This window comes from Poecile atricapillus, chromosome 5, assembly GCF_030490865.1.
Source record: "Poecile atricapillus isolate bPoeAtr1 chromosome 5, bPoeAtr1.hap1, whole genome shotgun sequence".
In the NCBI taxonomy this organism is placed as follows: domain Eukaryota; kingdom Metazoa; phylum Chordata; class Aves; order Passeriformes; family Paridae; genus Poecile; species Poecile atricapillus.
Window position 1 is genome coordinate 15,977,133 of NC_081253.1, and position 26,752 is coordinate 16,003,884.

General features: G+C 59.8%; 1 protein-coding gene across 2 annotated transcripts; it reads left to right on the forward strand.

Annotated features, from left to right (window-relative positions):
- Positions 1-269: 269 nt before the first annotated feature.
- On the forward strand, positions 270-26,528 carry ASIC4 (acid sensing ion channel subunit family member 4). 2 transcript variants are annotated; one of them, XM_058840085.1, is made up of 10 exons: positions 270-845; positions 23,456-23,600; positions 23,765-23,892; positions 23,983-24,142; positions 24,531-24,587; positions 24,683-24,836; positions 25,223-25,314; positions 25,634-25,713; positions 26,024-26,128; positions 26,409-26,528. In XM_058840085.1, exons 1-10 carry the CDS (start codon positions 270-272, stop codon positions 26,526-26,528), a joined length of 1,617 nt encoding a protein of 538 aa, XP_058696068.1. The 2 variants fall into 2 exon arrangements, with proteins under 2 accessions (XP_058696068.1, XP_058696070.1); XM_058840087.1 differs by lacking the exon at positions 24,531-24,587.
- The last annotated feature ends 224 nt before the right edge of the window (positions 26,529-26,752 follow it).

Consider the following 26,752-nt stretch of genomic DNA (forward strand, 5'->3'; position numbering starts at 1 on the left):
GGAGAGGAGAGAGAGGGGTTTTTGACAGCTGTATTTGTGCTGATAAGCGAAGGCACAAGGAGACGATCGACTAGTGAGACAAGAGGGAAGCGGCGGCTCGGAGCTGCTGAGAGGGGCTGCGCTTCCCTCCCGAGACGGCTCGGCCCTCCCGGTGCCGTGCTGGGGCTTGGGGGGGACCCGAACCCCCTCCCAGCGCCTGGCCGGGCTCTCGGCCGGTGCCTGTGCCAGGGGGCAGCTCGCTGGCTGGGCACACCAGCTGCACGGGGCAGATGCCGATTGAGATCGTGTGTAAAATCAAATTTGCTGAAGAGGATGAGAAGCAGAAGGAGAAAGAAGAAGGGGACAAGGAGAGCCTGATCGAGGAGCCTGCCCGGCCCCGCTCCCGGGATCTGGCCACCTTCGCCAGCACCAGCACGCTGCACGGCTTGGGACACATCTGCCGGTCGGGACGGCTGGGCGTGCGCCAGACCCTCTGGGCATTTGCCTTCCTGGCCTCGCTCGCCTTTTTTCTCTACCAGGCGGCCAAGTCAGCGCTGCTCTACCTGGAGCACCCCCACGTCATGGCCCTGGACGAGGAGGCCATCCGCGAGATGGTCTTCCCCGCCATCACCATCTGCAACATCAACCGCTACCGCCACTCGGCACTCACCGACGCTGACATCTTCCACTTGGCCAACATGACCGGGCTGCCCCCCAAGGACCGAGATGGTCACAAGGCCACGGACCTGCTCTACCCTGACCCCGACATGGCTGACATTGTCAACCGCACCGGCCACCAGCTCGACGACATGCTCAAGAGCTGCAACTTCAGCGGCGAGAACTGCTCATCTCGTGATTTCACTGTGGTGAGTGCACACCTGGCTCAGCTTCCCTGGGGGCCCCTACCGGCACGGGGGGCACCCACCCGTCCGCGTGGCAACCCAGCAGGGCTCCCTGGCTCACTCCGGCTGCTGAAGTTTGCATCTCTCTCTGTTTGAGTTTCCCTCCAAGTTTCACATGGAGAGAGGGAGAGGATCCTCCGTGGGAGCTCTCAGCAGGGCTCTGCGCCACAGGACTGGGCTGTCGGCAGGTCTGTGCCTGAGGGGCTCACGGGCAGGAGCCGCGGTGGGTGAGCAGCAGGGTTCAGCGGTCCCCAGGGTGGGTGTGCAGCGGTCAGGGGGAAAGATATGGCACGGAGTCCTGCTCCAGCCTGCTCTTCTGTCCCCGAATCACAGTGCCCTGACGCAGGGTGTTTTACTCAGCGAGAGGGGCTGGAGCAGGGGGGCAGGCAAAGACCCCTTTGCACGTAAGGGGAACCTTCCCGCATTTGCGGGATTAGCACCGGGATGTGTGTAAATGTGGAGACCGCCGGCATTGCACACTCACGTGTGCACATGCCGAGCAGAAATGCCGAGCTGCTCCGCTCCGGAGGCTACAGCCGGGCGAGCAGGGGGCTGCCCGGGGCTGCCCACTCACTGCCCGGGACTGGCAGCAGGGCCTCTCGCAAGCAGCGCCCAGTCTGCCCAGGCAGAGAGCCCCTGGCCGACCGCCGCCAGTGTGCAGCTCTCACTAATATTGAGCCTGGAATCACAAATCCCCGCTGTGGTTTGGGAAAATAAATGTGCTGAACGGGCGGAATACCTGATGGGACCCTTTTCAGACCTTAATGACTCTGGAAATGAGCCGCCTCTCTCCTACGCCTGCCAGGGGCTAGTGCTCAGCTGGCTCCCGCGTTCTCAGGAGCTGTGCTGCCAGCCGGACCCCGCTCCGTGCCGGGGAGCAGGCTGTGATGCCATGGGCTGTGCAGGATACTGGGGAAGAGAGGAGGCTCCGTGGGGCTGGAAATGGCTGATGCAGCACGTTCCGTTTCACTTCGTGCCCATTGGTACAACGCCTGCTCAATGTGCAGAGTGATGCTGTCCCTGGGAAAGAGACGTTTGGTGGGGGGGCTGCCCTGTGCGGGGGGGTGGTGATGGCACGGGGGCACTGCAGTGGAGTGACAAGGAGCGGGGGACAGCGGGCGGGCAGCCCCACTCCTCCTGGGGATTTGCTGGGCTCTGTGCCTGCTCTACGCCAGCTGCTTGAGTTTGCCAGGAAGCAGTGTGGTTCAGCAGGGTTTGGAGCAGGAAGCTCTGGTGCTGGACAGTCCTGCACGTGGCTTGGCCATGCTTACTCCAGCCCTGGGATCCTCCTGGAGGATCCTGCACAGCTTTGGTTTGTGGGGGAGGCGGTGAGCCCAGCCTTGTGCTGGGCAGTGGCAGTGCCCGGCAGTGGGATTTGGTGTGTGTTGAGCTGCACTGTGATGCTGGCAGGGCAGAGCTCAGGTGGATGGGGCAGTACAGGCTTCCCACAGCATGGACAGAGTGTGTGGCATGCACTGTGCTGCGTGGCAGTGAAGGGTGACCACCAGGACAGTCACTGGGACCCAGTTTCTCAGTGTGTGGCTGTGCAGGGCCAGCTGGCCTGCCTACCTCATCTGTTTATGAGAATGCCCTGGGGATGCCCAGGCAGCTGGGCTCTGGTGTGCTGGCACCTGCACTGGAGCAGGTTTCAGGCTAGTGCCAGCTGACCTATGGGCTCATGGCCAAAGAAGGGGACTATAGGGCTCCTAAAGCCTGCACTCACCCTCTCCACAGCTCAACACTTCTGGCCTTTGAGGCATCAGGGGCTGTACCTGTCACCTCTCACTCGCCTGGAGCAAAGGGGTGAACCTGGGGGAGGAGAGGCTGCAGAGATGGGTGTGGGGAGGAATGGATGAAGATGTGATACACCTCTTTGCCACACAGCATGTCCCAAAGCCTTGCCAGGCAGCAGTGGGACCTGTCAAGGCATCACACCATTTGTAGCTGGAGCCTTCTACTCCCGTTCCCTGAGCCAAATCGGTCCCTTGTGCCTCCTGGGAATGACTGAAACACAGCACAGGCTTCTTGGCAGGCAGGTTGAGTCCCAGCTGTGCTGTGTGGGCTTGGGCACTCCTGTGCCTCATATCTGTGGTTCCAGTGAAGAGGCACCCAGGCTGCTCATGTGGCGGGGAGCTCCAAGCTTTGTTGGTCCCATTTCTGGGTCCCCATGTGAGCCTTCATGTTCAGAAAGCGTTTGTACCCGCTCTGCTGTGGGCGAGTGTGTGAGTCACAGCATGTCCTAGCAGTGATGGAGGGCTCCCAGACTGCAGCATGTCCCAGTAGGGCAAATGGCTTGGGGTCCCAGGGCACCCAGCCCACAGCGAGCAGCCTCTGTAGCAGAGGTTGTCCCGCAGCAATACTGGAGAAGGGAAGGAGCTATCCCTGCAGCCATGCTTGTAGGAGTGCTGGAGTCTTTCCCTCTGGGTATGTGGTGGACTTTGTCCAGAGGCTGGAAGTTTTTCAGCATGAGAGTGGCCAAGCTGTGGGGCTGCCACCACTGCCTGTCCAGGAGCAGGAGCAGCGCCAGGGCTGGAGCGCGTCCCCTCACAGTGCTGCTTGCAGCCCGTGCTCACGCAATAAATAACTCGTGCGGATCCTTTAAGTAAGAGCCGTGAGTGGTAAATGATCTTCCCCTATTCAACGTCACAAATCCACATTCTTTATGGGACAGCAAATTAAGAAACTATCGGGAAAAAAAAAAAATCCCCAGCGTAAGCATCTTCCATGTAATAAAGCCCGGCTGGGCTGTAAATCTCCCCAGCGGCAGGGACAACCCTGAGCTGCAGCGAGGTTCCCTGCAGCCCCGCTGACAAATGTGGCCCCTGTGTCGGCTGCTAGAGGGCCGTGCTGGAGCTGTGGCAGAGCCTTTTCTGACCCCAGGGAGCTGTGCCGTGCTCCGCAGCCCCGCAGTCTCTGCCGTGGCCGGGGGCAGTGCCCGGTGCCGGGCGGCACACTGTCCGATGGACGCCTGGTGAGAGTGCCGGGCACGGAGCGCTCCCGGCCGGGCGAGCGCAGCTGCAGAGCTCAGGGTGCCGGAGCAGGAAATCAATGGCACTCTTTACATGCCATTAAGCAGGAGGTTGGGAAGCGTCCCCATGGGGCTGGGGCTGAGCTGCTGCGGGTGCTTTGCGCTCGCCCTAACCTCCCTGCCTGGCATCCCTGTACAGCCACAAGCCGAGGCCAGTTCTGGCCATGCCAGGTGGCAGGCACTGAGGGAAAAGGGAGCCTTCCCAGCGGTGCTTTGGAGATGGGGGTGCAGACAGATGGGGTGTGCAGGAGTTTGGGGGCTGTGGGAAGAAATGCGTGGAGGGGGCCCCTCAGTTGGCGGCAGCATCCCGCCTGTTTGCCGGCAGTGGCTGCAGCGGGAGCTCCGCTCGCGGCCGGGCAGGAGCCCAGTGCCTTTCTCAAAACCTCATTCGTTGTCAAAAGCCTTTTGTTTGTGATGTGTGGCTGCTGAAGCCAGTTGTGCCGGGGCTAGAAGCTGGGGGGGAGCAGGGAGGTTGCTGAGAGCTGGCAGTGCCTCTCAGTGCTGGCACTGGCCCCGGCTCTCCATGCTAGTCCTCCTGCCTTCCCGGGATCGGGTGGTGTGAGAGGGCTCCCCAGCACCCCGTGCAGACCCCAGAGGGGGAAGCCCTCTGCTGAGATGGGCGACATCCTCAGCTGCATTCCACACGCACACAAGAGATCCTGGTTCAGGGGGTGGGCGGGGGCAGCAGGCTGTCACCTCTGCCTCCTCCCAACAAGCTGCTCCTGACATGGGGACTCTCTGACCTTTCCACCTGAATCGTACTTAATAAATGTCACATTTTCAGCCTATTTTTACTGGGTAAAAGAGATAGACTGATTGTTTTTCACCTGCCCTGCTCTGCCTGGTGCCTGCTCAGTCCCTGGCATTCAACCACTCAATTTTCCCTGTACTCTTGTGCAGGGCTGGGCCCCCCCAGCTGCTCAGTGGGCTCCAACTACTGCAGAACCTGCTCTAGCTGAAGCACAGCGTGCCTCTCGGGCCAGGCAGTGCCATACGGGTCCCAGCACAACATCATCCCCTTTGGAGGGTGGCATGGCTGTGACTTTGATGGGTGTCCTGCCATGCCTGGCAGGGACTGGCTGGGCTGGGGCTGGTGGTGTCAGTGCCCAAGAGAGGCTGGAGCATCCCTCACTGATCCCATGCCTGTGAGCTGGTCAGCTGAGCCCATCTGTGCCCATTTGGGTCACAGCACTCCACTCACTGCATCCACATCCTGCAGTCCCAGCCCAAAACTTGAGCCAGCTACCCAGGGGCTCACAGCCCATCTGGAACCCTCCAACCTCACAGTCTGGCCACGGTGCTCATGCATTTCAGGCCTATGTCCCGGGTAGTGCAGGCATGTCGCAGGTTGGCCATGCTCCTGTCCAGAGCAGCGGCAGCGGCATCTCCGGCGCTGTTACACATGAGCCGCCTGGGCACGGCTTGAGGCGCTGTTTGTGCCAGAAAACGGGGGACTTTAATGCAATTCGTTGCCATTTAATTTTACACAATTCCTGCTGCTTAATCCGCTGAGAAATGCTAATTTATACAATTCACGTCTAAAAATAAATGTCAGTCCAGCAGCTCCCAGCAGCGGGTAGCTGCTCCCACCAGCCCCCACCGAAGCCTTCTGCAGAGACCCCAGTCTAGAGCCCACCTTGCTCCCTGCCAGCCATGCTGCTACTCCTTGTCCTGAGTGCTCAGGCTCTGGCAGAAAGTGTGTGGATTTGGGGATAATGGGATTTTGGGACACTGTGGTGGGAGAGCAAGGGGTTGGCTGCACCTAGGGGTGTCATTGCAAAGCCCCTCTTGACAGTGGAGCAGGGTGACAAGGGGACAAGCAGGTGTCTTGGCAGACTCTTTCAGATGGCTGGGGAGATGTTATTGGTGTGGGGGTCATGAGGTGTCTTTGGGACCACTGCTTCCTCATGGATCCCCCCAATAAATCTGGGTGCAGCCCCATGTACAGCTGCACCATGGGCTGTGGCTGGAGGTGCATGGAGCAAGAGGGGTGCTCAGTGCAAAGGCCTGGCATGTCACCACCTGGGCTGCACATGAGGGGTCCAGCCACAGGTCAGGTCAGGTGCCACCTAGTTGGCAGGTATTAATTGGTCAGAAAGTGCCATTAATGAATGTGGGATGGGAGGGAAGCATGCACCCCTCCTGCCTGGGAAGTAGGGATACATCATTAGGTCTCTGAGGAGGCTGGTCTGCAGGGGACAGCGAGGGGACAGGAACATGGGGACAAGGGTATCCATGGCTGGGAAGAACCTATACTGAGTTCCCAGATCCATGTCTCTTGCCCTTGAACATCTCCATACCCTGCTGCACTTCACCCCAATGCCACTGCCCCAACCATCTCACACCCACTGCCTCCTCTTCCCCACCCCTTTGCTGAGCGGAGCCCCATGCCACCTCCATCCAAGTGGGGTGACACTGACACCAGCATCAACACTGAGGAGAGGCTGCCAGGGCAGTGGGGTGGGCATCAAGGGCCATGGTCGTGGGTGCCAGCTCCCTGCAGGAGGGGGGTGAGGCGGGGGAGCAGGGGGGTGCGGAGGCGACGCAGCGGGGGAGCAGAGATGCTGGAGGAGCCGACGGCTTTCCCACCGTCTCCCTGATTGAGATCGGATCACCGTGAGCATAAAAAAGCTCTCTTCATAATTATATTTAATGAATTGACTTTAAAAGCTCTTATGCTCTTATCTGGGTAATTTAATATCACACACTTAATAAGCCTGTCTCCGATACGGGGGGAGCCAGCGGCCAGGACGCCCGCGCCTGGTGTGTCTCCCCAGGGATGTGGGACGTGCCGTGAGGCTGGGCCCACGTGCCAGGCTGAGTGGAGGGGAACGCTGCTGCCCCTGGGGCCAGGGCACCCGTGGGGTGACTGTGCGGCAGTGCTCCTCCAGCACTGCTGGCTGCAGAGGGGGCTGGGCCCCTCGGGTGGCTGCGAGAGGAATGGGGACGAGACACACTGAGGGGATTGGCTCCAAGAGCTGGTGCTTGCTGGTGCCTGGGACCACAGGGCTGCGAGACCATGGGGCGATGGGAACACAGGGCAGTGGGGCTGACAGGGCACAGGGTGACAGATGGGGCAGTGAGGTTCATAGGGTGCCATGTGGCTGGCTGGGCATGGGGCAGGGCTAGCAGTGTGCAGGTGCCCTGTGCCAGCGGCATGGCTGGATGCCACGTGGCCCCATTGCTGAAGGGCATTGCTGTGGCCCCGTCCTTTATGCCAGTGCCAGTTGTGGCAGGGGTCTCACAAACAGCACTGGGGACAGCCATGGGTCAGAGTGCACCACGGGTTCCAGTGCCACGATGTTGTTAGATTCCTGCCTCTTTTTGGCTCCAGCCACCTGGGGTAGTCAGCTGGGGTGTCATGGAGGTAAATGAAGGCTTATCACCACGGTCTCTGCAGCTCTGTCCCTCCCCCCCCTACACCCTCCTGGAGCCCCAGAAGGGGTTTGGGCTGCCTCCTGCAGGCCGGCATTGCTGCAGCCCCAGGAGGAGTCTGCACCCCCAGCCCCCCTTGCCGCCCCCCACAACCCATCACTGCATGCAGGCAGGTGCCCGCGGCGAGCTGGAGGGAAGGCTCTGCCATATGGAGCCAGGGGCCCTGGGGACTGCAGGAGCCTGGGGCTGGGACCTGTGGCCATGGGGGCAGCCCCCAGAATCCTGCACTCCAGACACTCACTGGGCAGTGGGGTGGAAAGCCACTGGCCAGCCTTGTGTTCCCTGCATGTCAGAATTAGAGCTGCTGTGAGCTGGTCTGTCCCCCCAGCCTGCGCCCTCAGTCCCTGATTCCCAAGCGACGGAGGACAGAGAAGCACGTCCCAGCATCCATGACTCTGCTGCCCCAGGACAGGTGGCAGGGACAGGGTCACAAGGGCAGGATGAGTGATGTTGGCCCTTGGCCAGCCCCAAGCTCTGGAGTGCCTGGCAGTGCTGGCCGCCATCCTGGCACTTGGTGCCAAGGCTGGGCGGGCTGGAGGGAGGTGCGTGCCAAGGCTTTGGGGCAGGGGAACAAGGACACAGCTGCCACCTGGCCCTGCGGAGGCACTGCCCTGAGCAGAGAGGGGATCCCAGCTCCCCACTGGGGCATGGGGCAGCCGTGCCGGGTCTCCCTCCATGAGGGAGTGTCTGGAGAAGGAGGTTTACGGAGCTGCACTAAGTGACGCAAATGGTTTGAAGCCCATAAAGAGAGACGGTTTTATGTAAGACGACTATATAAAGCTCTGCTGTTCTGCCATTGATGAGATATAGGCCTTTATTTATAGAAGGCAATGTTTGCGGTGCGAGTGCTGAAAGCCAGCCAGGGACCCGCAGATAGGGCGTAGAGTCATTTGACATGCAGCTGCCGTCGACACTGTTCACACATTAAAGAAAAAAATTAACAAGTTTGCAGCCAGTCAGGTGGAAAAAACAATAATTGTCGAAAAACGTATTTCCCCCTTTTTCCAATAACAAATAACTGGAACGCTGTTGGGAAGGCTTCAGCTTGCTTTCCCTCTGGGAAAGGATGGGCTGAGGCTCCAGCCAGGCTAGCGGATGGAGTGGGCAGGGGGAGGCAGACAGGGTGGGATGAGAGCCCAGACAGGGTGTATGTCCCTGCCTAGGCATTTTTATGTCTACGACTGGAATAACAGGGCTTGCAGGCAGGAATGAAGGCACCAACAGCTCAAAATGGCCATGTGTGTGCTGGAGGATGAGGAGGGGGGACAAACACCAGAAGCTGAAGATTCTTTTTACATGGGGGGCTGTGGACCAAACCCCACTGGATTTTCCTGCCTGGCCCAGCATTGTCTCTCTCCACCTGCACAAACAGGGATGCTCTCAGGTTATTTCTTAGCCAGATGTGGCTGGGTTTTTAGTGGACAACATGCAGCCAGTCCCTGTGGTCAGAGCGCCCTGCCAAATTCTGTTTCATGCACGAAAGGAGGAAAAACTTCTCATGATTAATTGTGCAATAGGGCAAAACCTGCATCTCTAACCTGCTCCTTGCCGGTCGCTGGGCTTTTCTTCCAGGCACTGCCCTGACATGCAGCCGAGGGAGGGTGTGAGGGCAGGAGGGTGCTGACTCCTCTGCTGTGTCCTGCCCTGTCCTAACACTGCCATGACCATGAAGGGTCCCAACAGGGAGCAGTCAGGCTCAAGGTCAAGTAGCTTCCCTGCAGCTCCCTGCACTGTTCTGTGAATGGCTGTCCCCTGCTCATCCTGCAAAGCCTTTCCCCAGTGTGCTGTGCCAGGGACAGGCAGGGCCCTGCCAGCCCCACCACCCACCACGCCACCATTGTGCCAACAGCAGGCAGGAGGTGAGGGTAGCAAATGGCACCGTGCTGCTGGGCTTGGGTTGGGGCAACTGGACCTGCAGCCTGGTGCACTGGTACTCAGGGTTCTTGCATGTGCCTGCTCTGTCCCCAGGAGATGTCACTGGCTGCATGGCTGCTCCTCCCCCGCCACCCTCGTGAAGCCCCTCTGCAGATGCCCTCCAGATCACTTGACCCATCTCCGGGCTCACAGACAGAAGCCCGAGCACACAGTGCACATGATGAGCATCAGCTGAGCTCAGCTGAGCTCAACAGGTTTTCTTCCAGCAGAACAAAAGGTTTTCACCTGATAGCAGCTTGGGGAAGGTGAGTACAGGAGGAGCTGGGGGACAGGAAAGCCAGTGGCTGGAGGGACCTATGGGCACTGTGTCCCAGTGGCACAGGGGTTGGGGACCCCTCTGTGTTGGAGAGCTGAGCCAGGCTGTCCCCTGCCCATGATGGCTGGGCAGGCAGGGAGCAGAGGCTGGGGGACACACTGGTCAATGCTGGCCAGTTCTGGGATGTGCAGGGCAGGAAGGGAGAGGAGGTATAGCCTTGTCAGAGTAGAGCCTCTGATTAATCACTAACTGCTGGCCCTCCAGCCAGCAGCTCATTAGCAGTTTAATTTCTGGTGCCCGGCGTGCAGGAGGGCTGTGCAGCTCTGATTGAGCTGGATGCGCTCATCTGGGCAGCTGCAATCAGGTGGTGCCCCCCACCCCCCAACTCTGCTCACAGTCACAATTAGTGGCCATGTCCCCCATGTCTGGGGTGGGCTGGATAGCAGGTGCCGCAGGTCCTACAGGTGATGCAGGTGCTGCAAATGCTGTGGGTTCTCTGGTCAGGGAGGGATAAAACACATCAGTGGCAGGTGCTACAGAGAGCTTGTGAGCAGGGCCAGGGGCTGGAGATGTGCCCACGTCTCCCCCTGCATCCATCGATAGTCTGGCTGTGCCTGGGATGTGGCGGTCCCTGCGGTGTCATGGGGCTGGGAGCAGCTGTCAGTGGTGTCAGCAGCCATGGAGAGGCACTGCGCTTGGCTGCACGAGGATATGTCACCAGCTTGTCATTCCTGGGGTCAATGACAGCCTGCACATCCCTCTACTGCCCTGTCCCTCTGCCACCTGCATGTGCACCCACAGGGCAGCAAGGTGAGGGCTGTGGTCCCTGCCTGCATCCTGGTGTTCCTGCCACCACCCCAGGTTCTTTTCTCCCTTGGCTCTTCTTCCTCCCAGACTCCTTCACCAGTGGGATAGGGGAATTCACCTGGGCCATGGGAGCAGGACAGGGGCAGGAGGGAACTGAGTGTTCCAGGAAAGAGGCACTGTCTGTGGATGCTGCCTTTCTCTCATGGACCTTAAACTCCATCTGGGCATGCAGAGGTGGGCAATGCCATGTCTCCCAGCTTCCTGGGGGTGTTTGCAGCTCAGCCTTATCCCTTTGCCCTCCAAAACTTGCTGTGTCCTTCACTCCCAAGCTGCCGTCTCCACAATTTCTTCACAGTGCAAGGAGTGAGGGAGAGACCGCAGCAGAGAGAAGCATCTCCATCTGTCTTCAATGCTCCAGTGGCTGGAGCAGAGCAGGGAAGGGGCCTGCAGGTGTCCCCACTGCGTTGGGGCAAGAAGGGCTAGGGTGCATGTGGGGGGCAAGTCAGGGGCCATGCTGGGGCTGTGACTCCGGCAGAGGAGGCAGGGCCAGCCCAGCATCTAGTGCTGCTGCCCCTGGGAAAGGCTTGGAGCAGCCCGCCTTCCTGAGCAGCACGGGACTGAGGGCACTATGCAAATCCAGCTGAGATTGATGCAAGCATTAATTATGTCCCATCAGCTCAGCTTTTGCCCAGCAAGGCAGGGCTCCAGGTCGTGCCGCAGTTTGTGTAGGAAAGATGGATTTGCACTGGTAGTGTGTCCCTTATGCCTGTCCCCCTGCCCACAGCCTGCTCCCACCACCCTGCTGTGACTGTGGTATGCCATGCCAGGTCAGCCTGGCTCTCCCAGGCCCATGGCACTGTCTGGCTCATGGGTGAAGTCATCACTGAGCAGGGAGGTGAACAGTCTGAGGCAGGAGCAATGCAAGCGCTGTCAAGCAGTCTGGCATACCCAGCTCTGAGGTCCTGCTAATCAGAGAATGTTTGCAATTACATGTGATAATTATGGGCAGGGATTCACAGTAACTCCTGCCCTGTTGGCATGACACTGGTCACACCAAGGTGCATTGCTTCTTCATGAGGACAGGAGGAAATAACCAGGACTGTTCAGCAGGCTCTCCTGGCCCAGGAAATGGTGTATCACCAGGCGTCCTGCCCGTCCCGTCCCATCCCATCCCATCCTGTCCCGTCCCATTCTCATCCCGTCCCATCCCATCCCCATCCCATTCCATCCCACACCACTCCATCCCATCCTCATACCCATCCCATTTCACCCAATCCCATTCTATCCTGTACTGGACATGGTACAGCATGCACAGTGCCATACATGGAGCCCTGCCTGTGTGGCCATGACAGCTGCTCTGTCCCCAAGCACCTGGCTGATCACATCTCAGTGGAGCTGCTTTTCAGAAGGAGTTTTTCAGGTTCTGACCCTCCTGTGCTGCTGCTGTTGCTCTGACATCCTGTTTCCTTATCGCCTGACATGACCTTAATTAACTCCCTGTGCTGATAATGCTCTGGGTTTCTCCTCCAGGAGCTGTATCTCAGCATTGTGTCCTGCCTCATCCTCTTATGGACCACACAGAGACTGCACAGGCAGCCTGGAGCAAGGGGGAGAAAGGGATGTGTGGTGCAGGCAGGGCAGAGCAGTGATACTGGGGTCACTGGCATGACAAGGAGTAGATGGCACAGTGCTAGAGCCAGGGGATTGGTGCAGCATTGAGGGTTTCAGGGAGATGCTGACCTGGTGGAGATGGCTGTCATGGTGCAGAGGTGGGGGTTCTGGCAGGAGGAGGGTCTGTGTTGATGCCCAGGGCAGGGTGGCAGAGGCAGTGGTGCCCATGGCAGCAGCATATATCCCAAGCTCCAGAGGTGCTGCACATCAGTGTGGAGGGATCCTGGCTCTCCTTGCACTGCTGCAGGGGGACTTGGGGGGCTGAACTGCAGGACCCCTCACCCCTAGGAGCTGCCTGACTGCCTGGCTGCCCCTCCACTGCCAGCCCTAGTGGATTGAAATGCCGGCACTGATGACTTGTAGCTACTTTATCTCCCATGCTTGGCAAATATTGGCAAAGAGGAGATGTTTCAATAGTGAGGTTTGCCGATGGGAATCTCAGTGTGTGATCCCACCAGGTCCATGCCGTGCAGAAGCTCAGCTGCCTCTGAGGCAGCTGCTCACCAGGATTAAGCCTGGCATGGACATGGGCATGGGTCTGGGGCCCATGGGGCCGCTTCAAGTACCTTTTCCCCACAGACTGGCTCCCAGCAGGGTGCTGTTCTGAGCTTATCTGTGTTGTAGGTCAGGTGCCATCCTCTGGCACAGGAGCAGGGCTCTGGAGCAAGGCCCCTGATCAGTGCTCCTATCACCTGCAGGTAGCTTTGACCTAGCAGCAGCCAGGCCAATGCCACAAGCCCTGCAAAAAGCAAAAGTTGCAAAATGCTCTCAGACAGTCTCCTCCCAGCTTGCAGCCACACAACCCACATCTTCACTCCTATTGCCCACAGCTCCTAGTTCCCAAAACTTTAGTCCTGCCTGTCTCAGGTGCTCAGCTCCCATCCCCAGGCCCACAGCCCAGGAAGCAGTTAGGATGAAGGACCAGCTGTTCCTGGGGCATGAGTGGGCAGGGTGCATTTTGACCCCTCTGTTCATGCTGACTGCAGACACAGTGGAAATCGTATTTTCCTGAAGCTAGCCGTGCAATGGACACCTCAGGCATTATGGAAAGTGTGTACAGATACACCTGCTCACAGCATGTGATGGATAGAATGCTGGGAGCAGCATATAGTCCTGGGAATGAGGCACTGGATCTGAGCAGGGGCAAGGGGAAATGGTCTGAAGAGAGGAGGTGGAGCTGACAGTCCTCCTCCCCTTTGTGGGGGTGGCAAAGGGGTATGAGGAGGGGAGAAGGAGGTTCCCAGCTGCAGGGACAGGTTGCCTTACCCCATTCCTGCCAGGACATGTCCCTGCTCCCACAGCAAGCCCTGGGATCTGGAAGGAGCTGAAGAGGACAACTGAGGAGCTCCTGCAGGTGCCAAGGACCAGCATATGGAAAATGTGGCCCAAACCCACAGGAGAAGTAGATGCCTTGGGAGTCTTGAGACAGCCAGCCCATCACCTACATGGAGAGCAGATAATGGGGATATAGGGATGGAAGGATATGGGCTGCAGGGTTGTCCCTGCCTGCCAGTGCCTGCACCTCCTCCCCTTCCCGGCAGCCCCAAGGAGGGAGCCCCTGTCAGTGCCAGGGTGCAGGGGCTCTCTTGATCAGCCCCTCCGCCCGGGAGCACCCAGGCTGGGGAAAGCCAACCCCTATCATGTTTGTTCCATTGATTTAGTGCCGCGGAGAGGGTTTAATCAGCCTTTAGCCTGCACGCTCCAGCATTAAGAACAAATCCATTAGCCACGAGATAACCACAAAGGGTTGCGCTGAGGCTGGATGAGGTCCCAGCGCCTTCAAGATGCAAATTGGCAATCAAAGATCAAAGCCATGCAGCTCCCTAATCTCTGCTAAAAGGGCTCAGCTATTAACGAGCCCTTTCCCACTGAGCTGTGATCACCCCACTTCACTAGGACTCCCTATGTGCTGTCGGGTTATACCATCATCCCGACTGGCCTCCTGGCCCCCGGTCCCCTGAGCCGGCCCTGGGGAGGAGGGTGCAGCCAGAGCTCAGGCTGTTTGCTTGCATGTTATTTCCTTCAGTTCTGCCACACTGGAGTCAAACTCCTGTTGTCGGGGGGAACAGAGCTCACAGCAGTGTCGGGGATCAGGGCTGGAAGGGAGGAGAAAGGGAGGAGTTGGGAGTTTGGATGGGGCAGGGTGGTGGGAGAGCTGTGCAGGGCCTATGTGCTGACTTCGGAGAGGGGAGGATGCTGGCAGGTGGCTACCCCTCCCACTGCTCAGGGATTTAGCCTGGTTGCACCAGGTGGCTCAGGGCAATCCCTGCTGGCCCCAGGGAAATCAGTGGTGGGGAGCATGGCGTGGGGGCAGGCAGCAGGGACAACAGAGCATTTTGGAGCCAAGTTCCCCTTTTGAGGGTATCCCTGCTAATCTCATGTCACCCTGGAGCACAGGGGTGCACGAAGCCCGGATTCCCATAGCCACCCTGCCAGTTTCTGCATGGTGATGAGTTCAGGCTGCAGGATGCAGTCTGCCCCCTGCTCCCCACCCAGGCCATGCTGCCTGTGGTGGCTCCACACATGGCTGCCACAGCAGCCCCGTGAGTCCCAGTCACCCCACACTATGCAGGAGCGCCACGAAGCTGCCGAGCTGTGACAGGAGCTACAATGCCAGCACCGTCAGCAAATCTGTGGCAGCACAGATGTGTGCTCTGCTCAGCACGGTCCAGCTCAGGCACCAGTATCCCCCTGCATCCTGCTGAAATGGTCAGAGAGCGTGTGAGGCACCCTGCAACAGATGGGCAGGGAACACATCAGCCCTGGCAGTGGGGAGCAGAGGGTGATGTCTGGCTGTTCTTTTGTCTGGGGACCCACTCTACTGGCAACTGCTCATTGAGGTGCTGCTCATGCCCCTCACAACACCCCTCAGCAGGCAGAACAGCCTTGCAAAAGCAGCAGGCAGTGAGGTGCTGGCACCTCAGCCAGGGTGACAATAAATCTTATCACTGCAAACCCATCTGTAGGCAGGAGGATAACCCCCGTGACAACCCCGCAAGAGAGCAGGCTTCATCTTCACTGTGTCAGTGCTGTGGATTTACAGATAAATGCCACGGCTGGAGGGACCCCCTCCCCTCCTGCCTAGCCCTGCCCTGAGGCTGCGGGAGCTACCAGGTCCAGGCCGGTGTGTCACAGGGACAATGGCCATAGTGTGCCTGGTGGGAAGAGTGGGCCTGATCTGCGATTCAGCAGGGGGGTACCTGGGTAAGTGAGGATGGAGGAAAGGGCACATGCAGGACAAGGTGGCATCGCCCTGCCTGCTGTCCTGACCCTACTGTGTTCTACACGCCCTGTCCCATGGAGCCCCGCATCCTTCATGAGCCCTTGGGGGTTTGAGCACCGAGCAAGCTGGACCACCGGAGCTCAGTGATCGGGAAACGTGTGACTGAGTGTGTGACACTGGCAGTGTGTCCCCGAGGCCGTGTGACAGCGCCTGGCGCGAGAGCCAGCATGCTCCGTGGGTGCAGCCTGTGAACCCATCCCTGCGTGTGCCCCCCCCGCTCCGGCCGGGCAGCGAGGGGTGCGGCGCTGCCAGGAGCGGGGGCTGCTGAGCGGGGCGGCAGGCGGCATCCCTGCCCCGGGCCCCGCTCCTCGGCTCAGCTCCCCCATCTCCCGGCAGCCGTGGGAGCAGTAATGAGATGGAGCAGCAGAAGGACGGCGAGATAAGGCTGCCTGCGCTGCCCCAGCAGATTAAACGCTGGGATTAAGCAGGCGGTGCCAGCTCTGCTGCCTTTTTATCTCGCTGCTTCTCCCCTCTTATTCTCCCGCAGTCGATAGAGAACGGTCTCCGAGCTGTCAGCAAAGGAAATTGCTTGTTAACCCTTTGGGGACGGGCGGCAGAGCTCCCTGTACGGCTGCTTTCAAAGAGAAGCGGTCCCCGGGGGATGCGCTGCCCGCGGAGCCAAGCGGGGATGCGGAGACACATCCCCGCAGGGCCCCTCATGCGAAGGAGAGAAAGACAGGGCCGGGGGTGCCCAGGATCTGCAGCCAAGAGCCACCAGCGCCCAACCAGCACCATGCAGAGGCACTGATGAACTGGGGTTCCTGCGGGGTGACAACAGTCGAAGAACAGAGGCTGCCTAAGCTCCACAAAGGAGCCCCGGGGACATCGCATACCCCGCTTTCGGGTGTCCTTGATGTTCCCTGCTTCCTCCAGCCTGCAAGATGTGTGGGCTCAGTGCTACATCTCTGTGAACCCACAGGGCTGGGGATCCTTCTCTGGTCCTGAGGACAAGTGGCACGGGCCAGCTGTGTCTGCACAGTGCCGTGCATGGTGCTGGATCTCCTCCAACTGCCAAGGGGAGCCCGCTACCCAAACCCATCATTATTTCTCTGTGTATGTGAGTGTTTTGTTGGGTTTGCAGCAGCGAGGCTGAGCTGCAGCCCATCCCAGTGCTTATCCCTAGTGTGCTGTGCTGTGTGCCCGGGAGCGGCGTGCCCGGCGCGGGGGTGTCTGAGGGTGGGAAGCCGGCTGGAGAGCGCCGGAGGGTGCACAGAGTGACGGCAGGATTGCTGCTCAGCACAGTCCAAACCCGAGCTGGGGAATGTGTGAGCAGTTCAACAAACTCGTTCTGGCATTTTTGGGGGCGCAGCTTTGGTGCAATCTTTCCCATGGGGACCCTGAGCACCTCCTGAAGCAGGAGGCAGAAACAGGGGGCAGAAACCTTCTGCAGCTCCAGCACCCCACTCGTACTAAGGGAGAGACCAGGGTAGGTAGGCAGCATGCTTAGCAACTCAGAGGGGTTTTCCAGCTGCCAACAGGATGAAGTGGACTTCCCCAGCCCTGTCCCCTCATCTCACTGCTCCTGCCTGCCCTCCTCCTCACATCCCTGCCCTGCACTGCACCATGCCTTTGCCACTGGCACTTCATATTCTGCAATTCCCTTGGTGGTGGCTCCTTCACCTGCCCAGGTGTCGCTTTTGGTGGATGCTTGAAAATGAAAACAAACTGTATGAAACCAGAACCTGCCAGGAGATCTGCCGGGACCTGGTTAGCCCCAGCTTGGGGCAGCCATCCCAACCGGCTTGGGATGCTGCCCCACGGCTGCTGTGGAATGAGGGGGAGAGTTGTGTGCGAGCCCTGGGCAGCCAGGGCTGAGGAACTGGAGCTGATGCTGTGCCGGGCAGCCGGACTGCGCAGAGGCTGAATCGGGAGAGGAAACCAGAAATGATTGGCACGTGAAGGCTGGCAGGCTGGAGGCTGTGAGGGGATAGGATTGCTGTTTATAAATACATCAAGGGAGTAAACACAAGGGAGGAAAGAGAGCTATTTAAGCTAAGGGACAATGCTGGCATGAGAACAAATGGTAAAAACTGGCCATGAATAAATTTAGGTTGGAAATGAGTGAGATTCTGGGACAAATTCCCCCCAGGAACAGCAGGAGTAGAAAGCACAACTATGTGATGGCACTTTCTCTGCTACCACAGGCTGTCATGTGTGTGCAGTGTGCTGACATGCCTGTGCAGTGAAGTTGAGAGGTGAGGAGCTGCAGTCCCCAGCTCTGTCACAGCCACCGTGGCTCCATGTGGCATGGGCAGCACAGCTCTCTCCAGCTTCTGGCTTGGCCAGTGCAGAACTCCTGGGGCAATGGTGTGCAGGGAAAGGTCCTTCTCTGGCACACGAGTTTGGCCATGCTGTCATAGATGCTGATCCTGAAAGGTGGATGGTGCCAATGTTCTCCTGCGTTAACAGTCACTGGAAGCACTGGGGCAGGTATGCTGGGAGCATGTCCCAGCCCACGTACACAGTGCATCCCTCTGCCTTGCTTTGTATCCCTATGCTCCTGACCCACCAGGAGCAGGAAGCCCTGGTCTAGATCCTGCCTGTTCCTGGGGACATGGGTTACACGCTGTCCCCGATGCAGCCTGCTTGTGACCTGCTTGCCCTGCCCAGTGCTGGGGCTTGGGTGTCTCCCACTGCTCTGCCTGGCCAGCAGCACAGCCTGCAGCACAGCTGAGCGATTGGTATTCCAGCAGCGAACCTGCTTGGCATGAAAGGGGCTCTGCCAGCCCCACACGCCCACATCTCCACTGATGGCTCAGGCCTAGCCAAGGGGACTCAGCTGGCAAGGGCTGTCCTGTAGCACAGAGAGAGGCACAGCTGCAGTGGCAGGAGGGGTCCTGGCCTTTCTGGGATATGCCTCCAGCAGCCTCTGGTCCCCTTTCCCCACTGTTTCCTCTCTTCCTTTGGAGGCAGATCAGGGAGCTGCAGGAGATATTCCAGAGCTTAGCCCTTCACAAGATGGGGGAAACAAGAAGCTTAAACCATCACTTGTGTGTGCTGTGCTAAAGGTGCCCTGCTCTGTTTAGGCTGAGAATGCAGAGCCTGGTGCCCCATGGAGACAGCAGCCTCAGACCCCATATGCAGGGCTGTGTCATGCAGGAGGTACCCCAGCAGCTCTGTGTGGGGCAGGGGGCTGCACTGAGGGGCTGCTAGTGTGGGAGATGGTTGTGCTACTGCCAGAGCTGGGGTCGAGCCAAACTGGCAGCATTCCCCAAATCCTCCCGGGAGCGGGAGAAGGAAATGGTGCGACCATGCATGAGAAGGGACGTTTGCAGTGGCAAAAACATCCCACTGGCTCAGAAAATTGCTGCAGAATCGGGCTTGAAATGAGTTGAAATTGCTGAATCCAAGCGGATCTCATATCCCGGGCAGTTGTAATGCTGGCGTCAGCGCTGCGGCTTCCCTCCCGGGGCACCCAGGCGGGGCTGGCTGTGCTGTGCAGGGGGAGCAAGCTGTTGGGGATGGGAGGGCTGCCTCGGGGGGGACTCTGGCCCAGTGAGGGGCTCCAGCAGAGCTGGGATCTGGGGCTGGGATGGCCACAGTGGGGGGCAGGAGCAGAGCAGGAGACAGGGTGCGTGGGTGTGCCATTGCCCCAGCTCTACCAGTGTCATCCCAATTTGACCCCAGTTCCTGTGCCATGTCTCCTGTCCAGGAACATCCCTGTGCTCCAGCTGCCTGCACTCACTCAGGAAGCAGCATTTCCAGTTTTGGAGGCTGCTTTCCTTTACGCCGCAGCCTTGCCCATGTTAATTTGCTCTATGGTTCGGGTACCTGGAGATGACCCTCAAGGTTACCTCTGAGCTGGCATCCCCACCAAGTCCAGGTGGGCAGCACTCCGGTGTCCTCTCATTCCTGTCTCCATCCCCATTATGCCCCTATGACAACTGTTCTCAGGGGTGCTTTTAAGCTGGGTGATCACTCCTGTGTGGTGTGCCCATGCCCAGGGCCTGCCCGTCAGCTGCACGTCCCAGTGGGGATGTGGGAGCAGGGCTGGATGTCCCAGCAGGTACGTGAGAACAGAGCTGGCTGTCTCAGTGGGGATGTGGGAGCAGGGCTGGATGTCCCAGCAGGTACGTGAGAGCAGAGCTGGCTGTCCCAGTGGGGATGTGGGAGCAGGGCTGGGTGGCCCAGGCATGCAGCAGCAGGACCTGCTGGCACCACACATGTTGCAGCTCGTTCCCCTCACATGAAAACATTTGGCTGGAAGCTTAGTGCGGCCTCTTGTCTCCTCAGAGCAATCAGGATTTGTCACTGCCTGCAATGTTTAACGTCGTCTTCCAGAGGCTAAATACTGTGGGGAGCCATGTAAGCTGCGGAAATACCTGCGTGAGCTGGGATCAGCCCGAGGCTGCCACAATGGGCTGGCAGCACTGGGGATGGGGGACTGGGTGCATGATGCTGGTCCTCATGCCCCCAGTGCTCAGGGGAGGGCTGGTGTGAGCCAGGATGAGGATGCTGGGGCTCAGTATCTTGCTCCCAAAAGGCTTCCCACAGCAGGGGGGCTGGGAGGCAAGTGTCAGGAGCATGGAGGGAACTTGGGGGGCCCTAGAACTGTGCAGGGTAGGGAAGAAGATGCCAGGGTCCCCAGCAATATCTGACTGGGATCTGCCTGCCAAGGTGCAGGCAGCTATTTCTGTCAAGGTCAATGTGTCTCCATGGGAGAAAGGAAAATGAGGAATCATGTCAAGAAATTTCTTCCCTAATGGGGTCTCCCATGCTGGCGTGGGGATGCCGGCATGCACTGGCTGAGCAAGGAGACCGGCATGTGACACGGGAATGCTGCCTCTCTGGCCCCAGGACTGCAACACTCATGGGTGCCCAGCAGGCAGAGCCAGGTGCCCAAGGGCCCATGCCCCAGTTGCTATCCTTGGCTGGACATGTGTGCTACAGTCCTGCAAGGTATTTTTCTGGGTCAGCTGCGGGGAGAAAACCATATTTCTGGTGCAGGCAGGCAGTCCTCTGCTTTTCTTCCTCCTCCTCCTCCTCCTCGTGCGCTCCCTGTTATCTAATTGGATTTGTCATGCTGGAAAGGCAAAGCCCTTCAGGACTGTGCTGTGCTCTCACCAGTGTGAATTCACAGCTGGCCTCGGCACCCCAGTAGCCGACAAGTGAGTAACTCAGCTGGATGCCATGGGCACCCCTGTTCCCCACGCTCCCCCGCAGCCGTGCTCACCTGCCTGCCACACCACAGCTGGACCTTCTTCTCCAGTCCTGCCCAACTGGTTCTGTCCCTAAGCTCTGTCCCCACGTGCCCCAGCCTCTGCATCCCATTCCCATCCCTCACCCCGCTCCAGGGTGATTGCCATGCCGCCCGGAGATGTCTGAACTGACACGAGATGGAAGCGTTCACAGAAATGACATTTTCTCCAGCCTGAGGAGCTTATCCTCCGTTTAAAGAAAACTAATATAGAAGCTGCCCTGGTGTGCCGGGGCTGATGGTATCAGGCTGGCAGCCGCCGGCGCTCACAGCCGCGATAAATCTCAGAAAGGAGCCGAGCCGGCTCCAGCCGCCCCACAGAGAGGGGCTGAGCCGCGTCCTGGCGGTGCTGCGGGGACACAGTGGCTGGAGGGGACAGCTCAGGGCGGGTATGGTGGGGTGACTCACAGGGTCCCGAGGATGCAGGGAGCGGGGAGCGCGCAGCGGGGATGGCGCCAGCGCTGTACTCGGCGGCGGGGCTGCGGCAGGAGCCGGAAAGCTCACGTCCGCCGGTCCGGCTCAGGGGCTGCCCTGGGGCTGCCGGCCCGGCCGGGCCGGGAGGGGCGGGCGCGGGGCCCGGGGCCGCCGGGGGGCGCGGGGCGGCGAGCGCGGGGCCCTGCTGCCCCCTGCCGGGCAGCGCCCGCCAAGCACCCGCCGCCCGGGCCTGCGGAGACCGGGGCCTGCGGGGACCGGGGCCTGCGAAGACCGGGGCCTGCGGAGACCGGGGCCTGCGGAGACCGGGGCCTGCGGAGACCGGGGCCTGCGGAGACCGGGGCCTGCGGGGACTGAGCCCTGCGGGGACCGGGGCCTGCGGGGACCGGGGCCTGCGGGGACCGGGTGGGGGCGCGGCCCTGCCATTCTTGGGTGCTGCCCGCTGCCTCTGCTCGCCCCCCTCGGTGCCTGTCCGAAGTCTTTCTGACCTGCCTGAAGTCCTTCTGCACCTGTAACCAAGCTGCCAGATGAGATCCTGGCTGTGTCCCCGTCGTGACTATAGTTACGTGTTGTTCAGGCATCAAGGCCTGAGGCAAGGATGGTGCTGGGAAGTCACTGCTGAGGTGATTTGTTCCAATCCCTCCTGCCACCACTGGCCTTTTCCTGCCCTGCTGCAATGGAGCTCAAGGATGCTGCTCTTCACAGGACCCAGTAACCCTGACTTGTGCTGGGGCTGTGGAGCATGAGGGACACACCCCTCCCTATGCCAGCCCATGCTGGGTGAATGCTGAAGGTGGGTGCCTGGAAGCAGCAGCAGCAGGAGATGAGAGGCTGAGTGCAGTGCTGAGCTTTGAAGGCACCTGACAGGCTGTCGGGGCGCTGCCAGCCACGCTGACAGCCGGGTACAGACACCCCCCGCCACTGCTGCGCTCTGATCACAGCCTCGCTGACACTTCAAAGCACCTGCCTGCGCAGGTGGGTTCCCATGCAACCTCCCTCCCCATGGTTTCACTCCTCCTGACCCACAGTCTTGCTTCTCCTGCCCCACCTGACCCAGATGTGCTGAGGTCCCCAGCTCCAGGGACAGGGATACAAAGGTACAAGGTAGACAAGATCCTATACAGAACTGGCATTAGGTAATGACCCCCAGTGCCATCACTGTCCTTCCTCTGTGGGGTAGAGTCCCAGCTGCAGAGCTGACACAGCTGGGGACCCTGGAGGTCCAGGCAGTGTTTTATGGTGACTGCAGTGAAATGCATGGCAAGGGACAAGGAGGAAGAGCTGAGGCACAACACCCCTAGGCACAGGGTTCACACAGTGTGCCTGAGACAGGTCATCACTATCCAGACACAGATGCCCACCATGCAGGACACTGAGGGCTTCCAGGTCAGCTTGCCTGGGATAAGACAGTACACACCCCTGTCCCAACCCAGCTTGAGAAGGAATTTTCCATTCCCAAGTGCAGCCTGGGGAAAGGCGTGTTTGTAGCAACCCCCTCCTCTCCCTCCCCTCACCCATCACCAAAGCAGCTCAGGAAGGCGCCTGCCTCGTTTGTCTCCAGGAAGGTGCAGAGCAAAAGCCTCCCAGGAGGGAGAGATCCCTGGAGGGGACCAGGGATCCTGGGCAGCCTCAGGGACAGCCTGCAGCCCACTTTCCAGAGGAGGCACCCTGAATGCAGCCATGCCGCTCCCCCTTGCCTGCTGCCAGGACGGGGAAGTTCTGACACCACCCCAGGACAGCAGCGCGCCCCAGCTCGTTGTTGGCATCCTGCGAGCCACCCGGATCCCTGGGCTGCACTACATGTGTACCCGGCCACAGTCCCGTCTGCGCCGCCTGCTCTGGAGCCTGGCCTTCCTGGCCTCTGCTGGGCTGCTGGCCACCAGCACCACCGACCGCCTGCACCACCTGCTCTCATGCCCCGTGCACACCCGCGCACGCCTCGCCTGGGCACCCCAGCTCCGCTTCCCGGCTGTCACCCTCTGCAACCCCAACCGGGCACGCTTCCTGCACCTCACCAAGCCTGACCTCTACTCGGTGGGAGAGTGGCTGGGGCTGGCCCAGGAGAACCACTCGCTGGTGCCTGAGATGCTGGCCGTGCTGGGGGAGGACCAGCGTGCCTGGCTGACACGTCTGGCCAACTACTCGCGCTTCTTGCCGCCCCGCCGCTCCGAGCGCACCATGCAGAGCTTCTTTCACCGGCTGGGCCACCAGATCGAGGACATGCTGGTGGAGTGTCGTTTTCAGGGAGAGCGCTGTGGCCCCCAGCACTTCACTCCTGTGAGTTCCCTCCTGGAAGGCGCAGGACAGCTGGGCTGCCCCATGGGTACCGGGAATGGTGCTTCACCCTCACCCCAGCAAGGGTGGAGGGGTGGCAGAGTGGGGAGTCAGGCTGAAATGAGCCTTTCCAAAGGTCATGCAAGACTGTACCTTCCTTCCATCACCTCAAAGGAGTTTCTGGACCTTGTCCTGCTTGCAGAATACTCGATCAGATCCCTGACTGCTCCCTTATTGCTGCTCTCTCCATCTCCAGGTCTACACACGCTATGGTAAGTGCTACACCTTCAATGGGGATCGGAGGAATCCACGTGTGACCCGTCAAGGCGGCATGGGCAACGGGCTGGAGATCATGCTGGACATCCAGCAGGAGGAGTACCTGCCCATCTGGAGAGAGACCAGTAAGTGGGGGTATGCCTCAGGCAGGGCACAGGTGAGGAATGCTAGGATGCAGGGTTGCTGGGCAAGCAGAACACCCTGTGAGGGGACTATGGATAAAGCAGGGCATCAGAGGAGTGAAGATGCTGGGTCAGTGCAGGCAGGCAGCACCTCTGTCCTTCCACAGACGAGACATCATTTGAAGCTGGCATCCGGGTCCAGATCCACAGCCAGGATGAGCCACCCTATATCCATCAGCTGGGCTTTGGTGTCTCGCCTGGCTTCCAGACCTTTGTGTCCTGCCAGGAGCAGCGGGTAAGGCAGGATGCCCCACAGCCCCAGGGAGGTGCCTGCAGGCACTCAGCCCAGCACAGCCCTGCAACAACGCTCTTCTCACCCCAACAGCTCACCTATCTGCCACAGCCATGGGGGAACTGCCGGGCCAGCATGCAGGGGGAGCAGCTGCTGCCTGGCTATGACACCTACAGCATTGCTGCCTGCCGCCTCCAGTGTGAGAAGGAGGCTGTGGTGCAGAGCTGCCACTGCCGAATGGTCCATATGCCAGGTGAGGGGGGTGCATGATGGTGTGAAGACTGCCCCAACAGTCCTGCTGGGGTTGCCCCAACTCCCTGCAGTCTTCACCCAAAAATCACCTCTGCCCCAATGGTCTGCACCCAAAGGATTCTCCCAGCTCCATCCCTCTCCACCCAAGGACCACCCCCTCCTCTCCACATGATGGGTCGGCCTCTGTCCTACCCTCCTTACACCACAGGTCAGCCCCTTTCCTGTTTGCCTTGTACCTGGGCCACATCTGCCTCAACCAACCTGCACCCAAGGGTCACTCATCCCCATTCCCTCTGCACCCTGCCCCACTACCTCCAAGGGAGTGAGTCAAGAGTGGGGGCCAGAATCTGGCCAGACTCCCCCCCTCCCAACCACCTGCTTCTCCACAGGCAATGAGTCCATCTGCTCCCCTAATGTGTACATCGAGTGTGCTGACCACACGCTGGGTAAGTGCAGCAGTGAGTGGGCATCTAGGGGCTGGCTGAGTGCCCCAGGGAGAGGGCTGGAGATTGTGGCTGTGCCAATGGGTGTCTGTCCCCAGATGCAGCAGTGGAGGACAGCCAGGAGCGCTGCAGCTGCCCCACACCGTGCAACCTGACACGCTATGGCAAGGAGATCTCCATGGTCCGCATCCCCAACAAGGGCTCAGCGCGCTACCTCGCCCGCAAGTACAACAAGAATGAGACCTACATTCGGTGAGTTACCACCAGCACTAGGCTATTCCAGGGGGTGGGCAGGGGGCTGGGGACCTGGGGAACTTCACCCCTCCTGGCAGCATGCAGAGAGAGGGTTCTGGTATATTAGTCTCTGCAGCATTCCCTGTGCAGGGGGGTTTACACTAGAGCTTCTTCCCAACTTGTCCAATCTTCCCAGCCCTGATGCCAGCACTTGCCCACCCCACTGTCTCTCCTGGCCTGGGACATGCCCCATCGATGTTCCCACTGCACCAGCCTGAATAATTCACGAGGGCCTTGGGAGCACCTGGGTGCTGGAGGGCTGGGGGACACGGGAGGTTTGTGGGAAGTGGTGGAGGAGGGTCAATGACCAGCCCTCTTTGCTGAGCACAATGGTGTCCCCACAGGGAGAACTTCCTGGTGCTGGACATCTTCTTTGAGGCACTCAACTATGAAGCCATTGAGCAGAAGAAAGCCTATGACCTTGCTGGGCTTCTCGGTGACTCCCCTCGCCTTCCTGTGGGGCCCTAAGGCGCGGAGCTCTGGGTCTCAGCCCTGGGAAGACGTGGGTCTGGTGGGGGAGGGATCACACAGAGCAGCAGCCAGCCACAGGCTGGCTGAAGGGTGAAATGCTGCTGACTGTCCCTTATCCCAGATGTTCCCTATTCCTTCCGTGTCCTGCTGACCCTGCCCCATGACTGCCCTGTCCCCCACCATCTAGCAACCCTGGCACTGCCCATTGCCCTGCTGGCCCACCTCAGGCTTCCAGTGGGCTGCACAGCATCTCCTGGTGACGATCTTCCCCTCCTCCTCCCCAGGGGACATCGGGGGGCAGATGGGCCTGTTCATCGGTGCCAGCATCCTCACCATCTTGGAGATCCTGGACTACATCTATGAGGTGTGCTTAGCCTTCAGGGATGTGTCTCGGCAGTGGGTGCAGAGACAGGCTTCCTGGGGAGGGCATAAAATGTGTGGCAAATCCTGAGGGCTATAACAGCCCCAAATTAGGGAACATCCAGAGGAAGGCAGTGGGAGGAGAATGGGTCTTCCAGCATTCCTCAGTGACCTGAGGACAGGGAGGGCCAAGGTACTGTCCCACTGTCCCTGGATGAGAAGGTGAGAAGGCAGCAGTTCCATGTAGACTGTGTGTCCACACACAGAGTGCTACCTGTGTGCAAGTCTGGGTCTGACCTCTCATCTGCATGCAGGTGATCCGAGATAAGGTGAGCCGGGTCCTACGCCGCTCCAAGCCACCTCTGAAGAAGCCCTCGGGCAGCATCGCTACACTGGGATTGGAGGAGATGAAGGACCAGGTACCCCTGCAGGGCTGGGCTGCCTGGAGGCTTCGAGGATGGGGCCTGGCCATGTGTCTGCCCCAACTCCAGGGGGGAAGGGACATCATCCCAAGATCGAGGGTCTGTGTGGTTCTGCATTTGGTGGCTTTAGGCTGCAGAGTCAGAGCAGTCACAGGGAGGAAGGGAGTTGGGTGTCCCCCAGGGAGCTCCTGTGCACAGGCTGTGATGGGTGGGAGGACTAGGGAGGTGGCTGGGTGCATGGAGTCTGTGCCCACACTATTGACTGCCATCCCCACAGAGCCCCTGTGAGACACTGGGTCGGCACGTAGAGGGCGCCTACAACGCGGGCATTCTGCCCAATCACCACCACCGCCACCACTACCCTCACCAGGGAGTCTTCGAGGACTTCGCCTGCTAGGCAAGATTGGGACTGGGGGGCAGCCCCCTGTCACCCCCCTCCCCAGCGTTCTCATGGAGAGGGACCACGGCACTGGGTGAGGTGGGCACAGGCCCTGCCTCCCCCACCCCACTGCCAGGACCAGCCACACCATTCGCCCCCAGTGATGCCACTGGAGCTGCCTCAGCACCGGCACTGGAGCAGCCCCCCGGCCCTTTTGCCTGTCCCCTCTGCTTGCCCCTAGC

Coding starts and splice junctions, on each gene's coding strand:
- ASIC4 (XM_058840085.1), top strand. CDS start 270: ATGCCGATTGAGATCGTGTGTAAAATCAAATTTGCTGAAGAGGATGAG. Junction 24,143..24,530: donor CCGAATGGTCCATATGCCAG/GTGAGGGGGGTG, acceptor GCTTCTCCACAG/GCAATGAGTCCATCTGCTCC. Junction 26,129..26,408: donor TGGAGGAGATGAAGGACCAG/GTACCCCTGCAG, acceptor CCATCCCCACAG/AGCCCCTGTGAGACACTGGG.